The 23,612-nt window shown below is 42.4% G+C and overlaps 2 protein-coding genes and 1 long non-coding RNA gene across 3 annotated transcripts; all 3 read left to right on the top strand.

The window, feature by feature from the left end:
• The first annotated feature begins 2,360 nt into the window (after positions 1–2,360).
• LOC109466584 (protein sidekick homolog) lies at positions 2,361–11,044 on the top strand. Its single transcript, XM_019764314.1, has 12 exons — positions 2,361–2,557; positions 2,997–3,156; positions 3,977–4,085; positions 4,344–4,483; positions 4,966–5,101; positions 5,582–5,718; positions 5,905–6,000; positions 6,496–8,364; positions 8,706–8,882; positions 9,177–9,293; positions 10,040–10,164; positions 10,496–11,044. The coding sequence occupies exons 1-12, from the start codon at positions 2,492–2,494 to the stop codon at positions 11,033–11,035; spliced, it is 3,672 nt and encodes a 1,223-aa protein (XP_019619873.1). The 5' UTR covers positions 2,361–2,491; the 3' UTR covers positions 11,036–11,044.
• A 5,149-nt stretch (positions 11,045–16,193) lies between these two features.
• LOC109466583 (protein starmaker-like) lies at positions 16,194–21,987 on the top strand. Its single transcript, XM_019764313.1, has 9 exons — positions 16,194–16,200; positions 16,335–16,610; positions 17,315–17,476; positions 17,885–18,002; positions 18,472–18,614; positions 19,750–20,136; positions 20,520–20,621; positions 20,819–21,568; positions 21,956–21,987. The coding sequence occupies exons 1-9, from the start codon at positions 16,194–16,196 to the stop codon at positions 21,985–21,987; spliced, it is 1,977 nt and encodes a 658-aa protein (XP_019619872.1).
• A 111-nt stretch (positions 21,988–22,098) lies between these two features.
• On the top strand, positions 22,099–23,494 carry LOC109466739. The gene is made up of 3 exons (XR_002140036.1): positions 22,099–22,252; positions 22,693–22,816; positions 23,162–23,494. It is a non-coding gene; the product is annotated as an uncharacterized LOC109466739 (long non-coding RNA).
• Positions 23,495–23,612: the final 118 nt, after the last annotated feature.

The following is a 23,612-nucleotide window of genomic DNA, read 5'->3' as shown; positions in this document are numbered from 1 at the left end:
AAAATCCCGTAGTCATTGCTGCTACGAAAAACAACTTTAAACAGATCACTACCACAGGAACCCGCAAGCTAAGCGATATTGCTGGGGGACGTGGACAGATAAACAAAGTGCCGCCATGTTGTTTGGTGGCGGGTTGATCTCACTGGTCATAGGAGGGTAACGCACCGCTCCGCAGCAAGTTGTGTAATAAAAAGAATGGCACATTTCACCAGCAAAAATAGTACTGCAAAGTTCGTCTTGGTTTGTTTGCATGGGATGCTTAAATATGCACAGCAATGCCTTTGTTGTAACATTACCAATGTTCAACCTTTCTCTGTTGGAACCTTCCACTATAACGCAAGCTAATAAAACCAACCGTTGACAAAAGGCGAGCGCTCCATGCGTATCTGTGAATTACCCTTGCGCGAACATGTGAATTGGACCTGCGCGAACATGTGAATTGGACCTGCACGAACATGTTAATAGCCTCTATGAAAGGCTGGCTTAATCCGAGGTCCTTTCTAGTCGCCGATTGGAAGCAGTCTTGTTGGAGCGCGGAAACCTTCTCTCCGTGGCAAAAGTCCCTCGGCAGCAAATCGTCCCTCGCGGCGGCATATTACTCGCGTCGCTCAGAGAAAAAATTACGCCCACGCCCAACAAGACTGCGAAGGAGGCTAGCAAATTCAAGTATTAGTATTTATATCAAATATGATTAACATTGCACCATGAATTAAGAGATTTGTATTATCAAGTGACGTATCAAGTCAGTCAATATTTGCCATGGAGATCCAGGCTATTAATTCATAGGAGCTGAGCTTAATATGATAATGAATATTTGTAAGGGTTAGATTAAAATGCTTAAAAAATGCTTGTCAGTCAGTGTGATCACTTTTTCACCATCAAACAATGAATATGTTACATGGTGGGTATAATATAAACAGTAACTTTGTTTACTGAACGCCGTGGGAGAGCAACCTTATTTGCTAGAACAACAATTCACACCCTGCTAGGCAAAGTCCAAACAGCAAAGACCACCTGTCTGCGAGTGCTACCATCAATAAATACCACTGGAACAGAGACACTGCGTATCTGTGGATTTGTGCTTACTAGATGTTGTCTGTATTGTCCTCAGAGGTGACTATGTGAACATCATGTGGACCAAAAACCTTTCCAGAGAGGGTTGGTGGCAGCTTGTCTACCTGTTCTGCTGTACAGCCTCTGTATTGCTGCAGGGTAAGTGGAACTTTAGTCCTCGTGTTGATGAAAAAATTGTTTTATCTATATAATTAGTTTGTTAATTAGGAGTCACATACTAGTATAGAACCCTTATTTTACCATGCCTGATTAAGGAAGGGAATTAAATTCAGAAACATATGATATACAAGTATTGAAATTATTTTCAATACTTGTAAAGAACTCAGGTGTTACACCTTGAAGTGGTTTAACAGCTAACAGTATGATCATGATTAAACATTTTACATGGACTAAGAAAAGTTTGAAGAGTGTCTGATGTATGATGATGGATTCTAACGTATGTTTCAGGAGGTCCTGTCTTTGCAGAGCGTCCTGTCTTCACTGTTCCACCCAGGCCAGTGTCAGTGTCCACTGGGGGAGCCGCCATCTTTGACTGTGTGGTGACAGGCTCCCCTGTCCCTTCTCTGTCCTGGACTGACAACAACAACGCTCTCATTGTCAGCAATGGAAGGGTTATCATCTCCCCAAACAATAGCCTGGTCATCACCGATGTCCGGGACACAGACGCCGGTTTTTACACTTGCCACGCGACAAATAGTTTTGGGACAAACGCTGCGAGCGCCATGTTAACTGTCTTCAGCACCGCAGTACCAGTCTTCACCAGAACTCCAGAAGACAAGATAGTAAATGTGGGCTTATCGGTAAGGATATCTTGACAAGTGATGCCTGTGACAGTTTTAACTTTTCCTTTATAAAAGTTTAGTGCCCAAACCTGAGTGTACAAAAGTAATTACCTCTATAAGGCTTCGGGAAGTGACTGCAAAGAGTAGAAATTGGCCAAATATACAGATGTTATGCCAGGGGAGTTGGTCCACACTAAGAGAACAGTGGAAGCTGCAGACTGTTGTATAATATAATAGCTTGGACCTGGCATATCATCTGTCTATTTGGCCAATTTTGCTCTTTCCAGCCGCTTCTCAAAGCCTGGTAGAGGCTAGTGCAAAAGTACAAGATAGCAAGCTTAAGAATTTACAGAGACCATATTATACAGGTGACATAAGCCTGGAGTCCAGCCTTGTTAGCTTTAGTCCACTTCCCAAAATCTGCTACCCCACTGGTGAGGTAGCAGATCTTGGGGAGTAGACTTTAAAAGCTAGCAAGGCTGGACTGCAGGCTAAGTTGACATGGTATATATTACTTCCCATGCCAGGTTCTGTTCGTGTGTGAAGCCAGTGCCAGCCCAGACCCTGTCCTGAGCTGGGGGAAGGCTGGAGGAGACCTGCCTGCTGGGAGGGTGGAGTTTGTCAGCAGTGGCTGGATGAGGATACGGGATGTTCAACAGTCAGACGCAGGGGTGTACACATGCACCGCTCAGAACTCACAGGTACAGTTCAGTCATTACGCCGGTCCCTTAGTAGCCAAGTACATGACTTGTGTGCTTGGAATTTGAAATTTGCTGGCTACGTGGACTTGATATAGGTAATAGAATGATATTGTTATAACCTATTTATACTTGTTTATGTACTAGACTTAGCCCATGATGATATAGCCTGGTTACCAAACCTATTATAGCTCCCGAGTCCTACATCTATTTGCGAAGAGGATGTAGGACTCAGGAGCTATGTTAGGTTTGGTAACCAGGCTAACAATGACACTACTTGTCACCTGCCAAAATTGCACAAGAGCTTTTGCTAGTCACATCATTTTCTGACATTCTTTCCGTCTCCACTGTTATTGCAGGTGAACCACTGAGACTGTTCTTTATAATAGTAACTCGGGTGATTCATAAAAATAATGTGTATAATGTGTTTTGTTTCTGTCAGGGAAGTGTCCGTGCCAGTGCTTCCCTGACTGTCCATGTGGCTCCCACCTTCACACACACTCCTGTGGACCAGACCTGCGGCCTTAGTCAGTCCGTTAGCTTCTCCTGCCAGGCAGCTGGGATCCCCACACCTCTCATCACATGGATAACCCCTAATTCAGGTACGTCAGTGAAGGTTAGAGATCCAGGAAATAAGATACGCCAAAAACAGTTACTCAAGCAACTGGGTATGATTTTGGACACGGTCAGACATTTCAGGTAGCATCCAATAGTTCACGCCCATAAACCTGCTTTACTCATGCAGTCTCTAGCGCCACTGACGAAAGGTAGTGGATGCTATCAAAATCATATCCAGTTGCTTGAGTAACTGTTTTTGGCGTACCTAATTCAGGACATACCGTGATCCACAATGTTATAGGTAAAATGTCTCAGACCCTACCTCTTCCCTAATGACCTCAATGAAAAGCAGCCTGCAGGCTGATTGCAGCATGAATACAGAATGGTTTAAACAAGAATCAAACATTGTCAAAAGGTCCCATAGCATTTGAGGCCATAGGGGCAGGAGATTCTAATTCGCTGTCTGTTCTGAAGTCAGTTCAGTTCAAAAACTATTTTGAAAGTTAGTATAATACATTGATGAAGGTTAGATATGCAGGTAAATAATACTCATTAACTACTACTACTGGATAAATTACTGTAGTTACAGTTTATAATAATAACAGAGACTTCTGGACATTCTAATTGACTTCCATCACTCTTCTTCAGCATCACTTCAGTGAAGAGAGACACTGAAGAAGAGTGGTGGATGTCACTTGAAACATCCATAGGTAATTTCCATCAGTAATCCAGTAGTAGAGTTTGAATTACGTAATATGAGTATTACAAATTGTCCGCGGCCTGCAAAATAGAAATTCGTAGATTTTCAAAGATCTTTTCCACCTGATAGAGATTTTAAAGACTGACCCGCTGACTATTCTACAGGTACACTTCCTGCACCCAGCGCACAAGTTGGACCATCAGGAATCGCTGTGTCTAGTAACGGGACACTGACCATTGCTACTGTCAGAGGAGTAGATGAGGGTGAATACAGGTTAGTTTCTGTATGTTTTGTTTCTTATATCTATAGTTAAGCAGTATAGACTGTATCCTCTAACAGCTACAATTGGTCTGAGCATCAAAACATAAGTAACCACACAGAAATAACTGTAAACTCTGTAGCAATAACTGTAAAGTAGTACATGTAGTTGTCTACTACATGTGTAACAATGACTGTCTAACGTCAATTGAAAGTTGCTAAAACTTTAAGTTAGGGTCTGATGAAATACATACTACATATTATATACTTCAGGTGCTTGGCGACAAATGCTGTAGGGAGAGCCACATCTTCTGCAACCCTGCATGTTCAGTATGGACCATCTTTTACACGGTTTCCACAAGACACCCAGGCCTTAATCAATGAAAGTCCACTCTTGCCATGCCAAGCTACTGGTAAGGCTACATGTATGCTAATGCAGAGGGAAATATGAGAATATAATTATAATAGTTTTGTTCTTTTCTCTCCACCTTTTGTTTAGAACTACATGTAAATGTTATTAGCTTGGGCACTGTAAGTCCATAAATTTTATTGCGCCCTGTTTAATGCTTTGATTTATTTCAGCTGCATTTATTTAGCATTTATGTTTACCAAAGGAAAACATGTTGTTTCCTCTTCTTCTCCAAACCCATAAGTTCGCTGACCTGAACCAGATGTCTGTCACCATGGTAACTAGTGTTGGGTTACATCATGTTGCAATTTTGTAGCAGGAGGGATTTAGACTCCTGTCTGACCATATATATGAATGTGTTTGAGTAAGAATTAACAGAGCAGACCATATGCGAAGGAAAACATTAATGCATTTGCTTTGCAAATGTTTTCTTTTTGTGGTATAATACAGCTGTGGTCTTGAAACTCTGTCTCCTTGCCATCTCAGGTGATCCACTCCCCTCTATCAGCTGGTTCTTTAATGGCTCTCCAGTGACTGACAGTCTTAAGTACGACATATCCACCGGCGGGAACCTTCAGATCATGGGCATCTCTAATGCAGATGAGGGAGCCTACCTATGCAGGTATGTCTTTGTAGTATAAGATAGCCTGGTTACCAAACCTATTATAGCTCTACATCCTATTTGCAGAGAGGATGTAGGACTCGGGAGCTACAATAGGTTTGGTAACCAGGCTATTTGCAGAGAGGATGTAGGACTCGGGAGCTACAATAGGTTTGGTAACCAGGCTAGTATAAGATGCCTAAAGATTGAAAGGTTCAGCTAAACTAAATCATAATAACTTAGCATGAAAGTTCATCTGTGTTGGTACAAGTCATTATGAAATAAAGACTAAACTTTCCTTCCAACACTGGAATGAATTTGGACTTACCCCAAATTTTCGGCTGACTCCTTGAAACCTTCATAAATCGTGATAGTAAGAATAAGAAAGAGAGTAAAGTTGGATTGCCTGGTACCCAGATGTTTTCTTTTTACTGTTTGTTTTGGGTTTGGGAAACCTGTAACTGTTGGAAGCTGAAAATCTGGTACTGTTCTGTGTTGCAGGGCGGAGAATGTGCTTGGTTCTGTGGAACAGAGTGCGTATCTGTTTGTATGGAGCCTGCCCGTCTTCACAGTTACACCTGCAGTGGAAACAATCGTACACACTGGGCAAGACCTGCAGCTACACTGCCAGGCCACAGGTAGGATATATGCCATAAACAACTTTATTCAAGTAGATCTGTGTACTGGTACTGTGTATCGGTATTGCAAAAATTGATTACAAAAAGTACAGGTCCAATAATGTAATCCCTAATATACTGGGTACTGTACTTGTATCATGTGTGTTTAGAGTTACACTAATTATTGTTTTAATTGTCATCCTTCAGGTGATCCAACTCCTACAATACAATGGATGAAGGACAATACTGTCGTGTCACAGAGTAACATACAAGTTGCCAGCAATGGAACTTTGATTATTTCAGGTGAGAAACTTACTATTGTACAATAGTAAATTTACCTGGTTGTCATGTAATCCTGAAATTCACAAACTGTGAATGCATGCCACCTGAATGCCGTGCAATCACATGTGATGCTGTGTGTATGTACAATGCATATGTGAATGCATTTTGACTTTGATTTTGTAAGTCTTGTAACTGCATGTATGCCTAGCTGTATTTTGATCTGTTATGCATTTGCACTATTATGTTTTCTTTTAAAAACTCTTTTGTAATGGCTTTTGTATACTGTATTCTGATTAAAATTGTGTATTTGATATGTGTATAAAAGGTAATGTCATTCACACCAGGGACAGGGACAACAGTAGCTCTAGAAAGCAATTCAGCACCAGGGACAGGGGCAATGCTAATTCTGGGATACCAAATTTGACACAAGGGACAGGGGCAACAGTACCTGTATGTGTGTTTGTCTGTATGTTATGAAATTTTCTATAACATCAGATATTTTGGAATCCCCTACAGACATTGCTGAGGAGAACTTGGGCAGTTACGTGTGCATAGCACACAACGCTGCCGGCAGCCACCAGGCCCCAGCAAACGTCTGGTTACCTGACGTGCCTATCTTCACTGTTACTCCTACCAACACTACTGTAAACATCACCCAATCCATTCAAGTACCCTGCAGTGCGACCGCACGGGACACCCCTACAATCTCATGGTACAGGCAAGACAATGCAGGCAATGATGTCTTCATTGGTCAAGGAGTTGGCCAAGGGTCCTTAAAGAATTCACCATCAACCAGACTAAGTGTCAGCAACATTGGCACTTTCATTATCACAAGTGTGAGGGAGGATGACGAAAGTTTCTATGTCTGTAGAGCAGCCAATGGTGTAGGTGAAGTTGAAACAGTTATCTACTTGGATGTTAAGATCCCCCCGACGGATGTTACGTCGAACAGCCCCCAGGTTGTTATGGAAAATGACACTGCTACTTTAAACTGTACATCTAACAGTGACCCGCCATCTATGGTCTCATGGCTTCATCCTAATGGTCTCCCAGTAAACCCAGATGACGGGCGTTTCTTTATGTTCGGAAATAGCCTCCAAGTCTCTTCTACCAATGTGGGTGATGCTGGGTTCTACCGGTGTGTTCTGAGTAACATGTTAGGGTCGGCACATGCCGATGTGCAGCTGATAGTACAGGGTCCTCCACAGCTTATTTCCCTCAGCACTGAGGCCATTGGAAATGCGGTAAGGGTGAGATGTGTCTCGGTTAGCTCTCCCACTGCTGTGGTGTCGTGGTGGAAAGGAGATGTCAGAATACTTGGGACAGCAACTCCAGGCCTTACGGTGGATGAAAACACTGACTTGTACATCCATCATGTGGATATGGGAAACTACATCCAGCCATCAGACGTTTTCTACTGCAAAGCCACCAACATATTTGGCGAGGATAGCTACAAAATCACCCGACCCTGTTCCCCAGGTAAACCATCACTCATCGAGGTGACTTCGGTGAATGCCACGTTAACATGGAGGCATGAAGACTGCAGTAACATCCCTTCATCCTCTTTCACTGTCAATTACCAGACTGCTGGGAGCAGGAACTGGATTGTTGCTAGCCAAGTGACAGGACCACCGTACACTGTCGCCAACCTGGACCCATACAGGTCTTATTCCTTCCGCGTGCGAGCCAACAATGCCCTCGGTACAGGTAACTATAGTGCCCTGTCTGACCAGGTCCAGACCCTGCAGGATGTACCCTCCCCTCCGAGGTCTGTCAGAGTGTCGGTGAGCACAAACATTGTCACTGTCAGGTGGACATCACCCTTGAACTTGAACGGTCCAGCTGGAAACATTCAGTATCGAATTTCATACCAGAGGGCCGATGGTAGCAGCCAGGAGGAAGAAGTGACGGTAGCACACAGTCAGCAGACGCCTCTGGAGGAGAGCTTAACCCTGGAACATGGTCAGACCTACAACATCAAAGTTAGGGCAGGAAACACAGCTCTAAACAGGTGGAGTAGCTCTGTACAAGTCACGGCAGTGACTCCTCACTTACAGCCAAGCGCACTGCCTACGGTCACATATGCAAGAAGTGTGTCGGCTAATTCTATACTTATGAAATGGTTGATGTCAGGAGATGATTTTGTTGTGGGTTTCCTGGTCAGCTTCCGAGCAGTTGGGATGAGCACTTTCACGACTTATCGAATCCCTGGCCCAGAGTTGTCCCGCTACACGTTTGAAAACCTTGAAACAGAGGATCAGGAATATGAGGTAAAAGTTGCAGCCTACAATGAGGGAGGAGATGGCCCATTCAGTCTGCCCCTGAGAGCAACAGTGTGGGAAGAAGAGGAGACAAGAACAGCAACCAACGAGACTTTGTCATTAGGTAAGATGTATGACTTGTTCTTGCTTTTAAGGCTTGAGTACAAGCTTGTAGAGTGTTGGCAATTGACAAAGTCCACAGCGTACTATCATAGATTGGTTTGATATAGCCCAGCCATCTCCCACTATGAGCTTGTATGATCTCACACACAAGTCCTGTTTTATAGTGCCTGTAGACGATTGATTGATTGATCGATTGATTGATTGATTCATTGATAAATCGATCAATCAATCAATCATCGGTCGATTTTTGACTGTACAACTCCAGTCTTTGTTGAGGAATTGAATCTTTGTCACAGTCATACATTTTTGTTTTGAAAGACATTTTGTTTGTTCTTGTTTAAGGTGTAATCCTGGCAATTGTTGGCGGCTGTGTGGGCCTGGTACTTCTGCTGGCAGTGGCTGCCTGTGTAGTATTTGTCCAGCGGAACCAACAGAGGAAAGACCGGCCGAGGCACAGTCTGAGTACAGACCAGCTGTGGGAGGACAGGGAACAGCAGCAAGGTGACGTGTTTGAAACAGGTATTTAGATAGCTGTAGTCCTTTCCACTGTGAGTGGCTCAAACGAACATCTTACAATCCTTTTTGTTTATTTGACAGATCTCCATTAGCGAGTACAGTCATTAAGATTACAAACACACTACACTGTAAAACCTACATGTATTAACACATAACCTAAACTTACAAAAGCACTAACAACTTATGCTTACATTGTAAGCTTCTCACAATTCAGCCCTGGGCTGCAAGGAGAGAGTAGCCAGCTAACCCAATCATATAATCAACTTTTTAACTGATGTTTTGTGTTCGTGTACGAAGGATCCATAGAGAGTGGCAGATCTGGTGTCCAAGGGAGCTATGATGTCACTGCTTTTGTCAACGACAGTTTTCGGCCAATCATAGAAGAGGAAACTAATTCAGATCCTGAAGTATCTGGTAAGCCTGGAGCTTATTTGGGGGAGCATACATTTTACATAGCATGAAAGTTCATCTGTGTTAATATAAGTCATTATGAAATAAAGACTAAACTTTCCTTCCAACACTGGAATGAATTGTTATCTGGCACGTATGACCCACTACTACGGTCCTGTGTCTCTGACGTCTTGTTTAAAGAGTAGACGGGTCCATTCCATTAACAAGGTTGATGAAGGAGACAGCCGCAAATTTGGGGTAAGTCCCAATTCAAGTGTTGGAAGGAAAGTTTAGTCTTTATTTCATGATACATTGTACATGTCGTGAACATGTGAAAATAACAGAATACAAGTTGGTGTCCGTCTAATGTTGTGTTTCTATGTGTGTCTGTTTCTTTTGTTACATTTCCAATGTGATGTTATAAAAATGGAAGAGTCCAAAACCAGAGTCAGCTAGTGTCATACATGCATGTATGCTGAAATTACTTGGCAAGCAGTTTTATTTGATATTTTGAAAGTAGATTTACTGCTGTTATTTGGTACTTCCGTAGTAAACATTTGTAACAATTCTCATGTCTGTCCTTGGTACTGAAATACTCATCAGAGTGTTATTTGATATACTTCTATAGTAAACATTTATAATAATTTTCATGTCTATCCTTGTATCATTTAAACCATTTTCTTTGCAAGTACGTGAAATTGTATAATGATTTGAGGTATCATAACTGTTAAGACATTATACTGAGAATGACATTCACCTGTTGTCTGTAGATGCTATGGTTGAACCAGTGGTAGTCCATGATGGGAGGAACACAGACTCACACATCAGGAGACCGGCTGAAGATCCTGTCCAGCCCATCCCGGCACCACGCAGGGACAACAACTCATCTCCTGTTGTGAGTTTGATTCAGCAATGATTGGACAGTTATGCAAAGAACATTGGGGATAACTGCAAAGAGTAATTAACAAACAAAGGCTACTGTCTTGGGCCCTTTGTTTTTATCTCAAATGTTGGAGATAATCACAAATGTGTATGTCCTATTAAGTCATGTTATATATTGATTAAAGTTAAAACTTTTGATCTAACACAAAAAAGTTGTCTCATCTAGAGCGTTCGGCCAGTCACTCTGGTCTTCCTCAGTAGACTGACCCAGTGAGGCTTGTCACATGGCTTCTTTGATAATTCATGCTATATGTTTCCTCTCTTAAGTTTTTCTGTGGTTTCAGATCCCAACTCTGAACATCATAGAGGAGGAGCCATCGGCCAGTCTGAGTCCATCTGAAGAACAGGGTCACGTCGGTGCAACTGGACCTCCTCTCCAAACAGACGACCAAGTCCTGCAGATAAGCTTCGACATCCCAGAAGCTTCGGACGACGACAACCAAGACGTCTCGGAGACCCCTCAGCAGCACGAGTACATGGAGATCCACGACAAGATGACTGACTTGAACAACCTGAACCTTCCGCCGCCCGCCGGTGGTCCGATCTACGCACAGGTGAACAAGGACACCAAGCTGCAGAGGAAACTGCAGAAAGAGAGGGAGGAGATGGCCAGGCTAGCGGCAAAGGCAGAAGAGAAGAGGAGAAAAGAGGCTAAGAAGTTGATGGAGAAGGGCAGTGTTGGTGGCGGCACTGCGAGGTCCCGCAGAAGGAGGAGGAAGTTGAAAGCAGCTGAACAGTCGACTCAGAACCAGAGACAGGAGGATCCCTGGGGGGTCAATTTGGAGAGAAGGAAGAAAGACAGCGAAAGCGCAGGGCTGTTCTAATATAATGTCTGTTGGCTGTTCAAGTTGTTCGGTGTAATATATTCTTTATATTCTTTATTCAAACAATGATCAACATAGCAGCAGTACATAAACAAAGAATATAGCCAGCTGCCGCCACGCCACATGACTGAAAAGCTGCATGGTGTGTTATGCCAAGGGGCAGTTATACTGGCTAATAAAAGTATACAGATACAGGTACAGAGGTCTATACTGGGAAAATGACTCTATGGAGAAACAATCATTGCTTAGACGATGGGTACATTATGGTCGTATGGTTATTGAACCTAAAGGTTCTGGGTTCGAATCCCAAGCAGGCCACACTGTTGGGAAACATTGTGTGCTTGGGAAAGGCAATTACCTCAACTTTACTATGGCTGACCAACTCTTCAGGCAATCTTAAAGGTCAGCTAGGTCTGAATGTAATTTGATATGGTGCTGTATTAATAGTAAATATAGTCAGGGCACCCCTCCAACTTCCTGTAATGGACTAGTCCACATTGGAATATATACTAGTAGTACATGTAGCTATTACTAATGTGTTGTACCCAAATCTGTTGTTTTGGAGTAACAAATATAGTACAATCATTTTGTTATCTGTCCAATACACTGTCTGTATAATACACATATCATTCACGTAATATCACACTTATATTAATATAATTTGTTTGTAAATTTTGTTATCTGTTGAATACCGTCTTGATAATACAGTACATGTCATTCACGTCATATCATACTTATATATAATACATTTTGTTATATGTTGAATACAGTCTGTATAATACAAATATCATTCACTTCATATCACTTGTAAGTCGTATCTGTGTTATTCATACATTTATCTTTTACTAGTTGTAGTAAGATCCCTGAATATGAATGTCTTTATGAAGTATATTAAAACCAATATCTATGCAAAGATATCCATTGTTCTAGCCTGACTAAAAATCGCGCTCCTGGTGGATGGAACACCCTGCCCTCCCTTTCTTTGGAGTGGAGGCCATTAACACCAGGAAGCTTACCAATGTTTAAAGTCGACAAAAAAACAGTGTCTTTGAGTACGTTTGCGAATACAGTATTTTTGAATGGTATCACTGGGAAGCAACCTGAATTGAACTTAAATGAACCTTTCCACACACGTCTAGACTTAAAAAAAAGAGAGATCTTGTATATAAGTGCATATTCATCGTCCGTCCATGGAAACTTGTAACAGTATTGTCGGTGAAGGTTAGACAACCAGGCAATACGATACGCCAAAAACTCAAAACAACTGGATATGATTTTGGAAACAGTCAGACGTTTAAAGTAGCATCCACTAGTTTCGTCAGTGACACTGGAGAGTTGTCAGAAAGGCAGGTTTATAAGTACAAACTGTTGATTGAATTCAATCAATCATTCAATCATATCCAGTTGCTTGAGTAACTGTTTTTCTGGCGTATTGTAACAGTAACAGCAAGTGTCGTTTATTCAATATTCAGGTAAAAATGCACTGCCGCTAATTGTCTACCATCATGCAAAGCTGACGGAAATTGTTTCTTTCTTATGAATGTGCATGGTGTGCGCCAGAAAATAACGTCGCAACGGGCGTCCAAACCACAAGGCATACATCTACAGTGTTGTTCCCGATGATTCCTCCATGCGAAGGGGCATCTATGGCGACGTCGGGTGACATTGTGCGGCAGGGGTACCTGTATATCAAGAGACCACCTTTTGGCAGCAGGTTACGTCGGCTCAGGGTAGGTTTTTTGTTCTTGATAACAGGTTGTATAAATTGTCTCTCTCCTGAATTTCGAGCAAATATGGGAAGGCAGATTTTTTGTACATTTTCTACAGAATTTAAGATACGAGAAATCGTCTGACTCCTCATAGTGACGAATCTATCGCTCTAGCGTGTCGGGAAAACAAAACAACAACAGCGTACACAAATTACAGTCTGCTACTAATATTTGACTGACCTCACGATGAATATTGAACAACTTCAGGGCCTGGTCTGATTTTCGTGTCAACAACGCACGCAAAACTGTGACTATATATTTTGTAGTCTTTCGGCTCGATTTTTGATATCGCTAAAACAACGTATTTTCTTATATATATGTATAAATGTACTTGCAATTTATGTGTAAAAATGATTTTAAATTAAAACACCAAAATGTCCGATGCACATAGTAACTTTTACCATTTTGTCTTGCCTTGCGCCCTAGTATAGCAAGAGATAAAGGGCTGACCTAGGCTTTACCCACGCAACCTTTCATCTTGTATGTACAATATAATAAAGATGATTTAGACCCCCCTAGTCAAAAGTCATGCAGTTTGTTTACAATAGGACGGACACATTCGATGCTACATGGCGCAAACAATGTTATTCTTTCATATCCCGTCTGTACAAGTCATCAACTAACATTATCCAAATCTGTTCTCAAATCCAATGTAATATTCTGCAACAGATTCTTCCGCAATATCTGGGCCAGACTGTACTTATAGACATATTTACCTTCGCCAAGAAGGTTATGTTTTCAGGGGCGTTCGTGTATGTGTGTGTGTGTGTGTGTGTCTGTCTGTCTGTCTGTAAACACAATAACTTGAGAAGGCCTGGATGGATTGTCTTGATACTTGGTAGGTGGGTAGGTCTTGATGAGACCTCAAAATGATTAGATTTTGGACCCCCTAGCGGCTTGTTATGGTACTGCAGCTGAACTTCCGGTTTTGATATCTCATGATCTAGACATGCTATGGTGATGAAATTTAGATGGTAGGTAGCTCTTGTGCTGGGGAAGAAGTGACGTGAGTTTAGGCCCCCTAGCGGCTTGCTCTGGAACTGCAGGGATAAATTCTTGAAAATATTCAAAAGGGGATAACTCAAGAACCAGTTGACGGATCGTCGTGATTTTTTGGTATGTAGGTAGCTTACGTGATGCTTAATATAATTATGTGACAATTATGCAAATATGGATGTAATTTGCATAATTTATGGGGAAATTCTATAAATCAGCTGCATTCCATAATAGGACAATTGAAGCTTGTGACATTGGTAATTGACAACGAGAGAAACACAGGAAGATGTTGATTATGTTAATAATGACTTAATTTGCATAATTAATGAGAAAATTTTATAATTATGCAATGATAACTGCCTGGAATTTCATACTTGTGGTATTTGAAAGTTAAATTGAGGTGAACATCATTAAACATAATTTATTCAAATCAGGACCTCATTTGCATAATTTATTAGGAAATGCTAGAATGCATTGTTTGTTAATATAAGACTGTCTTTTGGTTAAGATTATGATAAAATGATATAATTCATAAAAATTAGGTTCCTATTTCTTAAATCAGGGGGGAATAATCTAATCTAAACTTTGTCAGTCATAAAGATTAACATCATTTGGCGAAGGTATGAGATCGGGGAACTCTAGTTTTTATTGCTGTCATTGTTTTGTATTTGTTACCCCAACCTGTATTAATTTTATGTTTTTATATTTCATGAGCAAAGGATCCTTATAAGCACAAATATACGTTAAAAAGTAAAATAGATATATTCATAATAAATTACATTCAGCCGAAATCACTTGAAATTGGTTGATAATGGAATGAACATAATGACGTCATGACGTGACGTGTAATCTGTCGTCATAAAAAACAATACATCAGCAAATTGTACTTTTCACTGGTGTTTTGCCTGAAAAGTATACCAAAGGGAATTTCAACATCAATCTTCTTAGATACATGTATATGCAACATTGATAGTTTGATGTTTGATCGTACTCTCCAAGCAGAGGTTTGGGTTTTGGGGGTATTTTTAGCGTGTTTTAGGCTTTTTTTATTGGGGTTTCTCTTTAAAAAGCCTAAAAACACGCTAAAAATACCCCAAAACCCAAACCTCTGCTTTGAGAGTAGTTTGACCCGTATAACATAACCATAGACGTACGAATTCGTGTACTGATATGGGTGTGCCAAATACTAACATCGGTATTACGGGTCTGTACCAAATACACGTGAACTCGCCCCGCTCAACATCTACGTTTCTTAGAGCATAGCGTCGCGGCCTCTGCGGTTTATCAAATCTCCAAGCAGATCTTTCGGTGGCTGCATTGCCATTTTTTTTATTCAGAAACACAATGATGATTACAAATGGAAAAAAAAACATGGACTAAGAACTCCATGGGCTGAGAACTCAAGTTAGGTACAACTTATATTCTCGCAGGATTCCCGCAGATTGCCAAATTGACCAGGCAGTATCCATTTGCCAGACAGTTAGGCTGGCGTAAAGAAATATACCAGTACAAATAAAAAAAAGCCCGATAAACACGCATTAAACCACGCCAAACATGAAGAATGAACCTCTGATCGCAGTGCTTTCTTCGGCGGTTATACTTATAGGAACCGACCATTCCTTACGACACCGTTTACACATCCGGGCAGGTCATTAACCCTAAAACATACTGTTGAATTTTGCCTTTTTTAAAAAGACTATTGTGCATTTTCTGTCCTTGTAATATTCGCAGACATGGCAGAGGTACTTCGTTCTTCTTCGGGACGAATTTGAGGAGGGGAAAATTACTTTGGAGTTTTATAACCACGAACGGGCAGCCGTAAACACGGAGACAGAGGCTAAAGGCAGGGGGACAACAAAAGTCATCGAGTTAACAGGTGGGTGCGTCGGTGAAGGTTAGACATCCAGGTAATAAGATACGCCAAAAACACTTGCGTATCAATCTACACAAGTTCGTACTTATAACTTATGGCTTGCTTTTCTGACAACTCTCTAATGTCACTGACGAAAGGTAGTTGATGCTACCTAAAACGTCTGGCTGTTTCCAAAATCATATCCAGTTGCTTCAGTAACTTTTCTTTTTGCTTAACATACTAAATTGTCATTTTCGGAGATGTGATATAGTGAAATCTTGTACTTTTGTAACGCATAGTATTACAGAAAATGATCTGTAAAGTATGTACGAGTACTGGCTGTGGATGGCACACAGATCCTACGGTGGCAAAACCGTATCCATAGGCCAGAGGAGTGTAGCTAATGGACATTTGTATTACTGGCTGTAACAGTTATAATGTTAACATGGGAAAGATACGAATGCGCTCATTTGGTGACCTGCGCCTAGCCCTGGATCACTAAATTAGTAAGGATTCAGTAAGGATCGTATATTTCTGAGTAATGGATCGTATGTATTTCGTAAAATCTGTATGCTTCCTTCACTGAATCGTATGTATTTCATAAGATTCGTATGGATTCCGTAAAATTCGTATGACCCTGGGCCCAAGTTGTCCACTAAAAATCCCATATATTATCCCAAAGGTATAGCCCACGTGGGGCGAGTCAGCAAGGCCGCGAGTCAGCACGCCCACTGCTTCACCATCGTACCCGACGAAGAGCAGCCGCCGCTCATCCTGGCCTGCGACGACAACATGCGGATGCTGGAGTGGATTTCGGCCGTCAAGTTGCTGAGTTCGAAGCTGGTCAAACCGCCGGAGCCGGTCCCGCGCAGGGAGCCGCCCTCGGGGGAGGATCGCACCGAGCGCCAGTCTTCTGCTGACTCCCAGCAGCAGCAGAGCTCACCACTGTCGTCTGAAGGTAGGCATCGTCTCTCTCTCTCTCTCTCTTTCTCTCTCTTCCTCTTTCTCACTCTCTTTTCTGTCTCTCCCACTCCCACTCTTTATCTTCCTCTCTCTTCCTCTCACTTTCTCCACCTCCTTTTCACTCTCTTTCTCTATCTTTCTCTCTTCCTCTCCTCTCTTTCTCTCTCTCCCTCTTTTTTCTCTCTTTCACTGAACATGTGTTCTACATCTGTGGTAGGTCTTGCAGCAACATTAATATTCAGTCTTCTTTCATCTTCACTGCGGCTTGTGCCTTGTGAGCTCCCTTTAATAGCTCTGAGAGTTTCTTTTCTGTTGTAGGAGGGCATGGCCCTCAATGATCCAGGTCTCCCTTCAGTATACCAAGCAGACTGACAGTGTCTTCCTTTGTGTTAACTCTAGTTGCCAAGAAGGTTATATTTTTGTTGGCATTGGTGTATCCCTATGTGGCTTCTGATGGGTCAATCCTGTCTGACCATTTGATAAAAATCAATTGGCTAAGTTTACTAATCTCCAAGCAGATCCTAGGGTGGCAAATGACAGTAGCAATTTGGCCAGGCAGTATCCACTTGTCAGAGAGGGTCCATACCCCACCCCTTCCTGGCGAATGGATACTGCCTGGCCAATTTCATACTATCTTTTGCCACCCTAGGATCTGCTTGGAGACTATTATTATATATAAGTTTACTACATCTACTCCAGGTCCCTCCGTCATGATCCGGCCCAAACCGGACGGAGCCAGTGCCAGCCGAAGCCCAGGCAAGAGGCGGAGCTACAAGGTGTACGTCATGCCAACTGAGCTGGCCTCGACCATCAAGCTGACCGGGGTCTTTCGTATCAGAGTCACTCGCAGAAGTGTGGAAGGTATTGTAATCACTTCAAAGTTTAAGGGTTTTCTTGTTGGAGTTCAAGCTTTACATCAAGTGGTTCACATTGTATGTACTGTAACTGGTACAAAGAAGATTGTAAACTTTAAGTCAAATGCCTGCAATGTGCCAGTTTTGTAGCCTCTACCGGGCTTTGGGAGATGGCTGGAAAGAGTAGAAATTGGCCAAATAGGGAGAGATAGCATGCTAAAGAAGTTGGTCCGCTAGAGAGTACATTCGGATGCAGCAAACTGTATTTTATAGCAGACAAACTCCCCTGGCATGTTATCTCCCTCTATTTGGCCAAGTTCTACTCTTTCCAGCTGCCTCCCGAAGCCTGGTAGAGGCTACCATTTTCTGTCTCTCACACCGATTGTCATCTAATACTTTCTCCCTGTCCCTTTAGTATACAGTCTGTATGGAGGAGCACCAAAGCTCAACCTCCCACTGAGCTGCATCAAGGGTTATAAAGTATATCCATCTGCTGTGGAAGTGGACAAGATCTTGGTTCTTGAGACAGCAAGGTATGTACTTTAGGGGTAAATGGATTTTTGGACTTTTCATATACTGTGTGTAAGTTAAGTGAAGGGGATAAGGAGATATTATAGCTTTCAACTAGAAAGGTAACATTTGCAAAGCAAATGCATTAATGTTTACCTTCCCATATGGTCTGCTCTGTTAATTCTTACTCAAACATATTCATATATATGGTGACAGGAGTCTAAATCCTTCCTACTATAAAATTGCAACATGATGTAACCCAACACCACTTACCATGGTGACACAGATGTCTGGTTCAGGTCATTGACCTTATTGGTTTGGAGAAGAAGAGAAAACAGAGCAAAAACAATATGTTTTCCTTCAGTAAACATACTTAGCATGCCTTTTTCACCATTATTCTACCATGGTCATTTTACAAGATTTGGGTGATAAAAGAGATACAAGTTTAACCAGTCATAAATATAACAGTGTCATTTTTTTCCTCATCACAAGGCATTCGCCTGCCGGGCAGGGGATCTTCCAGTTTCGCACGGCTCACTGCGACAACATTTGTGATGCGATTCGGAGTCACACCACAGAGGGGGAGGAGGGTCTGGTTCCTCTTGATGTCCCAGAGCAGGATGATGGAGATGAAGGTGAGATTATATAACTATATAATAACTTTATTGCACAAAAGTTTTACATGGTACAAAGTATGGTATCTACAAGTACATAACTACAATTTCATAAGGCTAACCTAACTACAGATTATGTCAGGGTATGTCATCACTATTCTGTACCATCCCCAGTCCTGGTTCCTATGTGCCACCCCACCCTGTAGTATCTTGTACCATCCCCAGCCGTGGTGCTGATGTGCCATCCCCCACCCTGTAGTATCCTGTACCATCCCCAGCCTTGGTGCCGACGTGCTATCCCCCACCCTGTACTATCCTGTACCATCCCCAGCCTTAGGCCGATGTGCCATCCCCCACCCTGTACCATCTTGTACCATCCCCAGTCTTGGTGCTGATGTGCCATCCCACCCTGTAGTATCCTGTACCATCCCCAGTCTTGGTGCTGATGAGCCACCCCACCCTGTACTATCCTGTACCATCCCCAGCCTTGGTGCTGATGTGCCATCCCCTACCCTGTAGTATCCTGTACCATCCCCAGCCTTGGTGCTGACATGCCTTCCCCCACCCTGTACTATCTTGTACCATCCCCAGCCTTGGTGCTGACGTGCCATCACCCACCCTGTACTATCCTGTACCATCCCCAGCCTTGGTGCTGACGTGCCATCCCCCACCCTGTAGTATCCTGTACCATCCCTAGCCTTGGTGCTGACGTGCCATCCCCCACACTGTAGTATCCTGTACCATCCCTAGCCTTGGTGCTGACGTGCCATCACCCACCCTGTACTATCCTGTACCATCCCCAGCCTTGGTGCTGACGTGCCATCCCCCACCCTGTAGTATCCTGTACCATCCCCAGCCCTGGTGCTGATGTGCCATCCCCCACCTTGTAGTATCCTGTACCATCCCCAGCCTTGCTGCTGACGTGCCTTCCCCCACCCTGTACTTCTTTTTTTTTCTCATTTTTGTGATATTACCTTGTCCTAAATATCAATTTCAATCCAAAACCATACAGTGACTTCCACTGGGTCTCATGTGTTGTGTCCAAAGAAAAGGGCTGGCAACATAAATGTTTGTTGATAACAGACTTAAAGCTTGTCGGCCCCTACATTTTCTTAGTAACTAACGCTCAGGGGCATTCATTTTTCTTAAACTACAGATGATGCCCCGCGCTCGCCAACAATCACCCTTCGAAACATCGACGGCCTCAGCTCCTGCAGCCAACTGGACAGCTCAGAAAACGTGGCAAGCACGGACTACGCCGGCAAATGTTCCGAGGACATTGCGCGCCGTAGTTTCTTTGCAGACGGGGACGACAGAGCCTCCGAGAACGACACAACTGCGAGCGATCAAAGCTCCAGTGACGAGAATGACACACCGGAGGAGGAGGCTGGATATTTGACTTTGCTTGACACAACTCCACTGGACGACTCGGCGACGCCCGGTAACCAGAGAATCGTACCGACCATCAGCGTGAATGCGGCTGGTGCAGAGGGGAGCAAAGCATCCTCTCCTGTTGACACAGACTCGGAAACACAATCAGGAGGTAGAGAATACTAGGAAATAATCCCCAAAATAGTTTCATCAGGCTGGTACAGTATAGGGGTTTCTTTGACACAACCAATCTTGTCTTACCTTGCTTACGTTTCGGTGTCTGTCCGAAATATAAGCAAGGTAAGACGAGATTGGTCGTGTCAAAGAAAACCCCTATTTACTAGTAAATAATGTTCAGTAACACTTAAACAGTAACATTTGGAGTTGACATGACATGGCTGACTACCTTGCCAAAAAGCAGTTACTCAAGCAACTGGATATGATTTTGAAATTTCATATCCAGTGGCTTGAGTAACTGCTTTTTGGCGTATCGTATTACTGGATGTCTAACCTTCATCAACATTAAAAACATCTCATTTCATTTTGCTGTTACAGAAGAGGCCAGCAATAGTCCGATCGGTCCAAGAAAAGAAGATGAAAGCTCCTTACCAGATCCAAAGGCAACTGAGGGCAATGATCAAAGTCACAGCCAAGAAGGTGTGATCTTTTCAAAGTCACCTGTGTTGTTTTCAAATGGTCAATTTCAATGATTTCAGCTACAAGGGGGCCTTTGAGGTTCTTTCAGGTTTCACCATCCAAGATTGCAGCTTAGACACATGCAGGCACCTTATCCGTTCCTTTCCCAATAAGCCTTTCTCTTTACTTAAAGCTAACATTATATCCATTCCTCTCAGGTGCCCTTGACACTGAAGGAGACATACAAGATACAACAAAGCTGTTACAGAGTGCAGGTTCTGTTGTTCCTTCGGACGACTGCGAAAGCCCAAAAGATAACACAAAAGAAGAAGGCAATGCAAGATCTGGTGGGGATGGAGAACAAAAAGAAAATGATGGAGCTAAGTCCACATCAGAAAGCATGGCTGATGGTACTAGCCAGAGTGTTGCTCCACAAGACTGTCCTAATGTCAGCGTACACATGTCCGTCACTGACAGCGTGGCTGAACCTTCAACATCACCTTTAGGCTCCCAGGAAAGGGTAGGGCAAGAAGTAGGGGACTGTGATCCAGAGAAGGATCAGAAGAGCCTTCTATGTCTTCCCGATGCGACCGAGGAATCATCATCTGATGAGCTGGCAGAAGAGTTGACAGACACCGATGACATCACCTCTCACGGCGCGAGCCCAGTCAGTGTAGGAAGTGACGAAAAGTTGCTTCAGGAAGATAATAAGGGCAGTGCAGATCTTACTCAAACACAGAGCACAAGTATCAAACTTCAGTTGGTATCACCTACAGACCTGAAGACCTCTGATGCAGAAATAGAGCTGAAAGAAGAACCAGGAGAGGACATACCCACCCCAAAAGTCACCGCTACAGCTAAACCACCTGTTAAATTGGGCCTCACCACATCTTTGGGGGTGGAAAAATGTTCAGAAGATGAAGCCCCGATTTGTCGAGTTACTTCTTTACCTGCAATGATGCCAGAAGGTAAGATTTGCACAAAATTGTGCTTTTGGTTGTGATGGTCTTACTGAACTACTTTTTACTATTTTTTAATCATTTATACAACCCCAAAATACCTTATATTCTGCCCTGATTGTGCACTTGAGTGGGACATGAATTATGCTACATAGTGTGTTTCCCATCATAAGCACATTAGGCACTAGCCGCGGCGACTGTTGCAGGGCTTCTCTTGCTTGCAGTCTTTTACATTAGCCCTAACAACAAAAGACTGCAAGCAAGAGATGCCCTGCAAGTCGCCGCGGATAATTAGGAACATAAAAAAGTAAACCATAGAAGTCTTGTACTTCAAAAGAAAAACAACTGAGTGTATGTAATTGTATGTTGATGCCCTCTTGTGTACTCTCCTGCAAGAACAGCTATCACTGAGATCAGTAGGCAGCTAAAGGAGAGTTTTTATATTTGTATATTTGCTTTGCATAACTGATGTTGTTGGACGTATGTAAATTATTCATTCATTTTGTTTTATCTTATACCCAGTATCAGACAGTGATGCGCCCTCCGGCCCAAGAGCTGCGCGCCGTGACATTATCGAAGACTATGAAGACATCCATCCCCACGGCCCACTGCGGAGGGGGATACCGCTCAACGACTTTGTCTCTCCGGATGCCGTCTCTCGACCGGTCGCTTCAAATCTGCTTTCTCCGCTGGGTATCTATAGTCTTATCACAACTTTTGCAAAGTCTAATAATACATACATGTATTAATCTCCAAGCAGATCCTAGGGTGGCAAAAGACAGTATCAAATTGGTCAGGCAGGATCCGTTTGGTGGCATATGGAGCCATGGTGAATGGATACGGTCTGGCACCCTAGGATCTGCTTTGAGATTAAATACATGTATATACCTTTGGCTGTGTTTGCTTGTGTATTATGATTGTGGTTGCAGATGGATGGATTGTGTATTTTGTATGTGGTTTTAGGTCTTGTCCTGTCAAAAAAGGATTAAATTTTGGCCCCCTGATGGCTTTCCTTAGTAACGTTACAGCAGCAGAATTTAAAAACATTGTACAAAATGTATATTATAATACCTTTGGGCATACGCAACTTCAAAACAATCTACCTAATAGTATATGGTCCTTTCTCATCACAGATTACACGACTGCTACAGATGACAAACCTGTAGCATCGGAGAAGCGTTCAACAACTGCAGATGACAAAACTGTGGCAACAGGGAAGCGTTCAGAAATAGCAGAACCACCACCTCTGCCTCCAAGGTAATTTGTTGCCTCTCTAAAATGAAATTATAGTAGTTGGGCTGAACAAGAGGATGAACATAAGTTTGAGAGTGTAGTTTCTTAAGTTAGTACAATTTGAGGCGGTGAATGTCAGCTTCAAGTGTTTTCCTGAGCCCATTTGTTTTCATTACAGTTCGTAAACTTTGGAAAAAAATGTCCAGAAACTACATTCATTTTGTTTAGAATACTTAGTATATTGGAAGTATATGGAGTTCTAGGTCTTAGCTGAACTTGGCTGGTTTATTACACTGAATTGTGGTTATACCAAGTAAATTATGCTATTACATTTATACAGCTTGTTGATAATTACCTTTTCTATTACAGGACCTATAAGCTGCGGCCTGGGTACAATCCATTTTAGACCAAAAATCGTCATGATACCAGCCTGTTGTTCTTAGTAATCATGACTATCTAAGATGTTTGTCAATAGACTGTCCATTGACTTGTGATTGTTTTGAAACTTAGAGTGAAAGATGACAAATATAATGTAAACCAATGTAACTAAATCAAATAACTGAATGTACTTACATGTATAGACTTTTGTATATAAAAAAATGTTGACTATTGTTGTGATGCTGATATTAGAGATAATTGTCTGTAAAACCTAAAAATGATGTTAAGTTTTTCAGTGACTTCAACCGCATTCCATAAACTACTAGTCAAGAAATCATAGGGCTAATGACTGATAAAATCCTCTTCTGTAAACATATTGTTATAGTTCACTCTCTCTAATTTCTAAACCATAGACTGCCAGCGAAATAAAGGACAATGGTAT

The sequence above is a fragment of the Branchiostoma belcheri genome, unplaced genomic scaffold (genome assembly GCF_001625305.1).
Source record: "Branchiostoma belcheri isolate BF01 breed outbred unplaced genomic scaffold, Haploidv18h27 scaffold17, whole genome shotgun sequence".
NCBI lineage: Eukaryota > Metazoa > Chordata > Leptocardii > Amphioxiformes > Branchiostomatidae > Branchiostoma > Branchiostoma belcheri.
The sequence above is the reverse complement of the archived record's forward strand: the minus strand, read 5'-3'. Positions and strand labels throughout refer to the sequence as shown.

Excerpts from the sequence above, each read along its gene's own strand:
- LOC109466584 (XM_019764314.1), top strand. The coding sequence starts at position 2,492 with ATGAGGATACGGGATGTTCAACAGTCAGACGCAGGGGTGTACACATGC. Across the intron at positions 5,719-5,904 it reads GCTACACTGCCAGGCCACAG|GTGATCCAACTCCTACAATA; the intron begins GTAGGATATATG and ends GTCATCCTTCAG. Across the intron at positions 8,883-9,176 it reads AGGTGACGTGTTTGAAACAG|GATCCATAGAGAGTGGCAGA; the intron begins GTATTTAGATAG and ends TCGTGTACGAAG.
- LOC109466583 (XM_019764313.1), top strand. Across the intron at positions 18,615-19,749 it reads GCAGGATGATGGAGATGAAG|ATGATGCCCCGCGCTCGCCA; the intron begins GTGAGATTATAT and ends CTTAAACTACAG. Across the intron at positions 20,137-20,519 it reads CTCGGAAACACAATCAGGAG|AAGAGGCCAGCAATAGTCCG; the intron begins GTAGAGAATACT and ends TTGCTGTTACAG.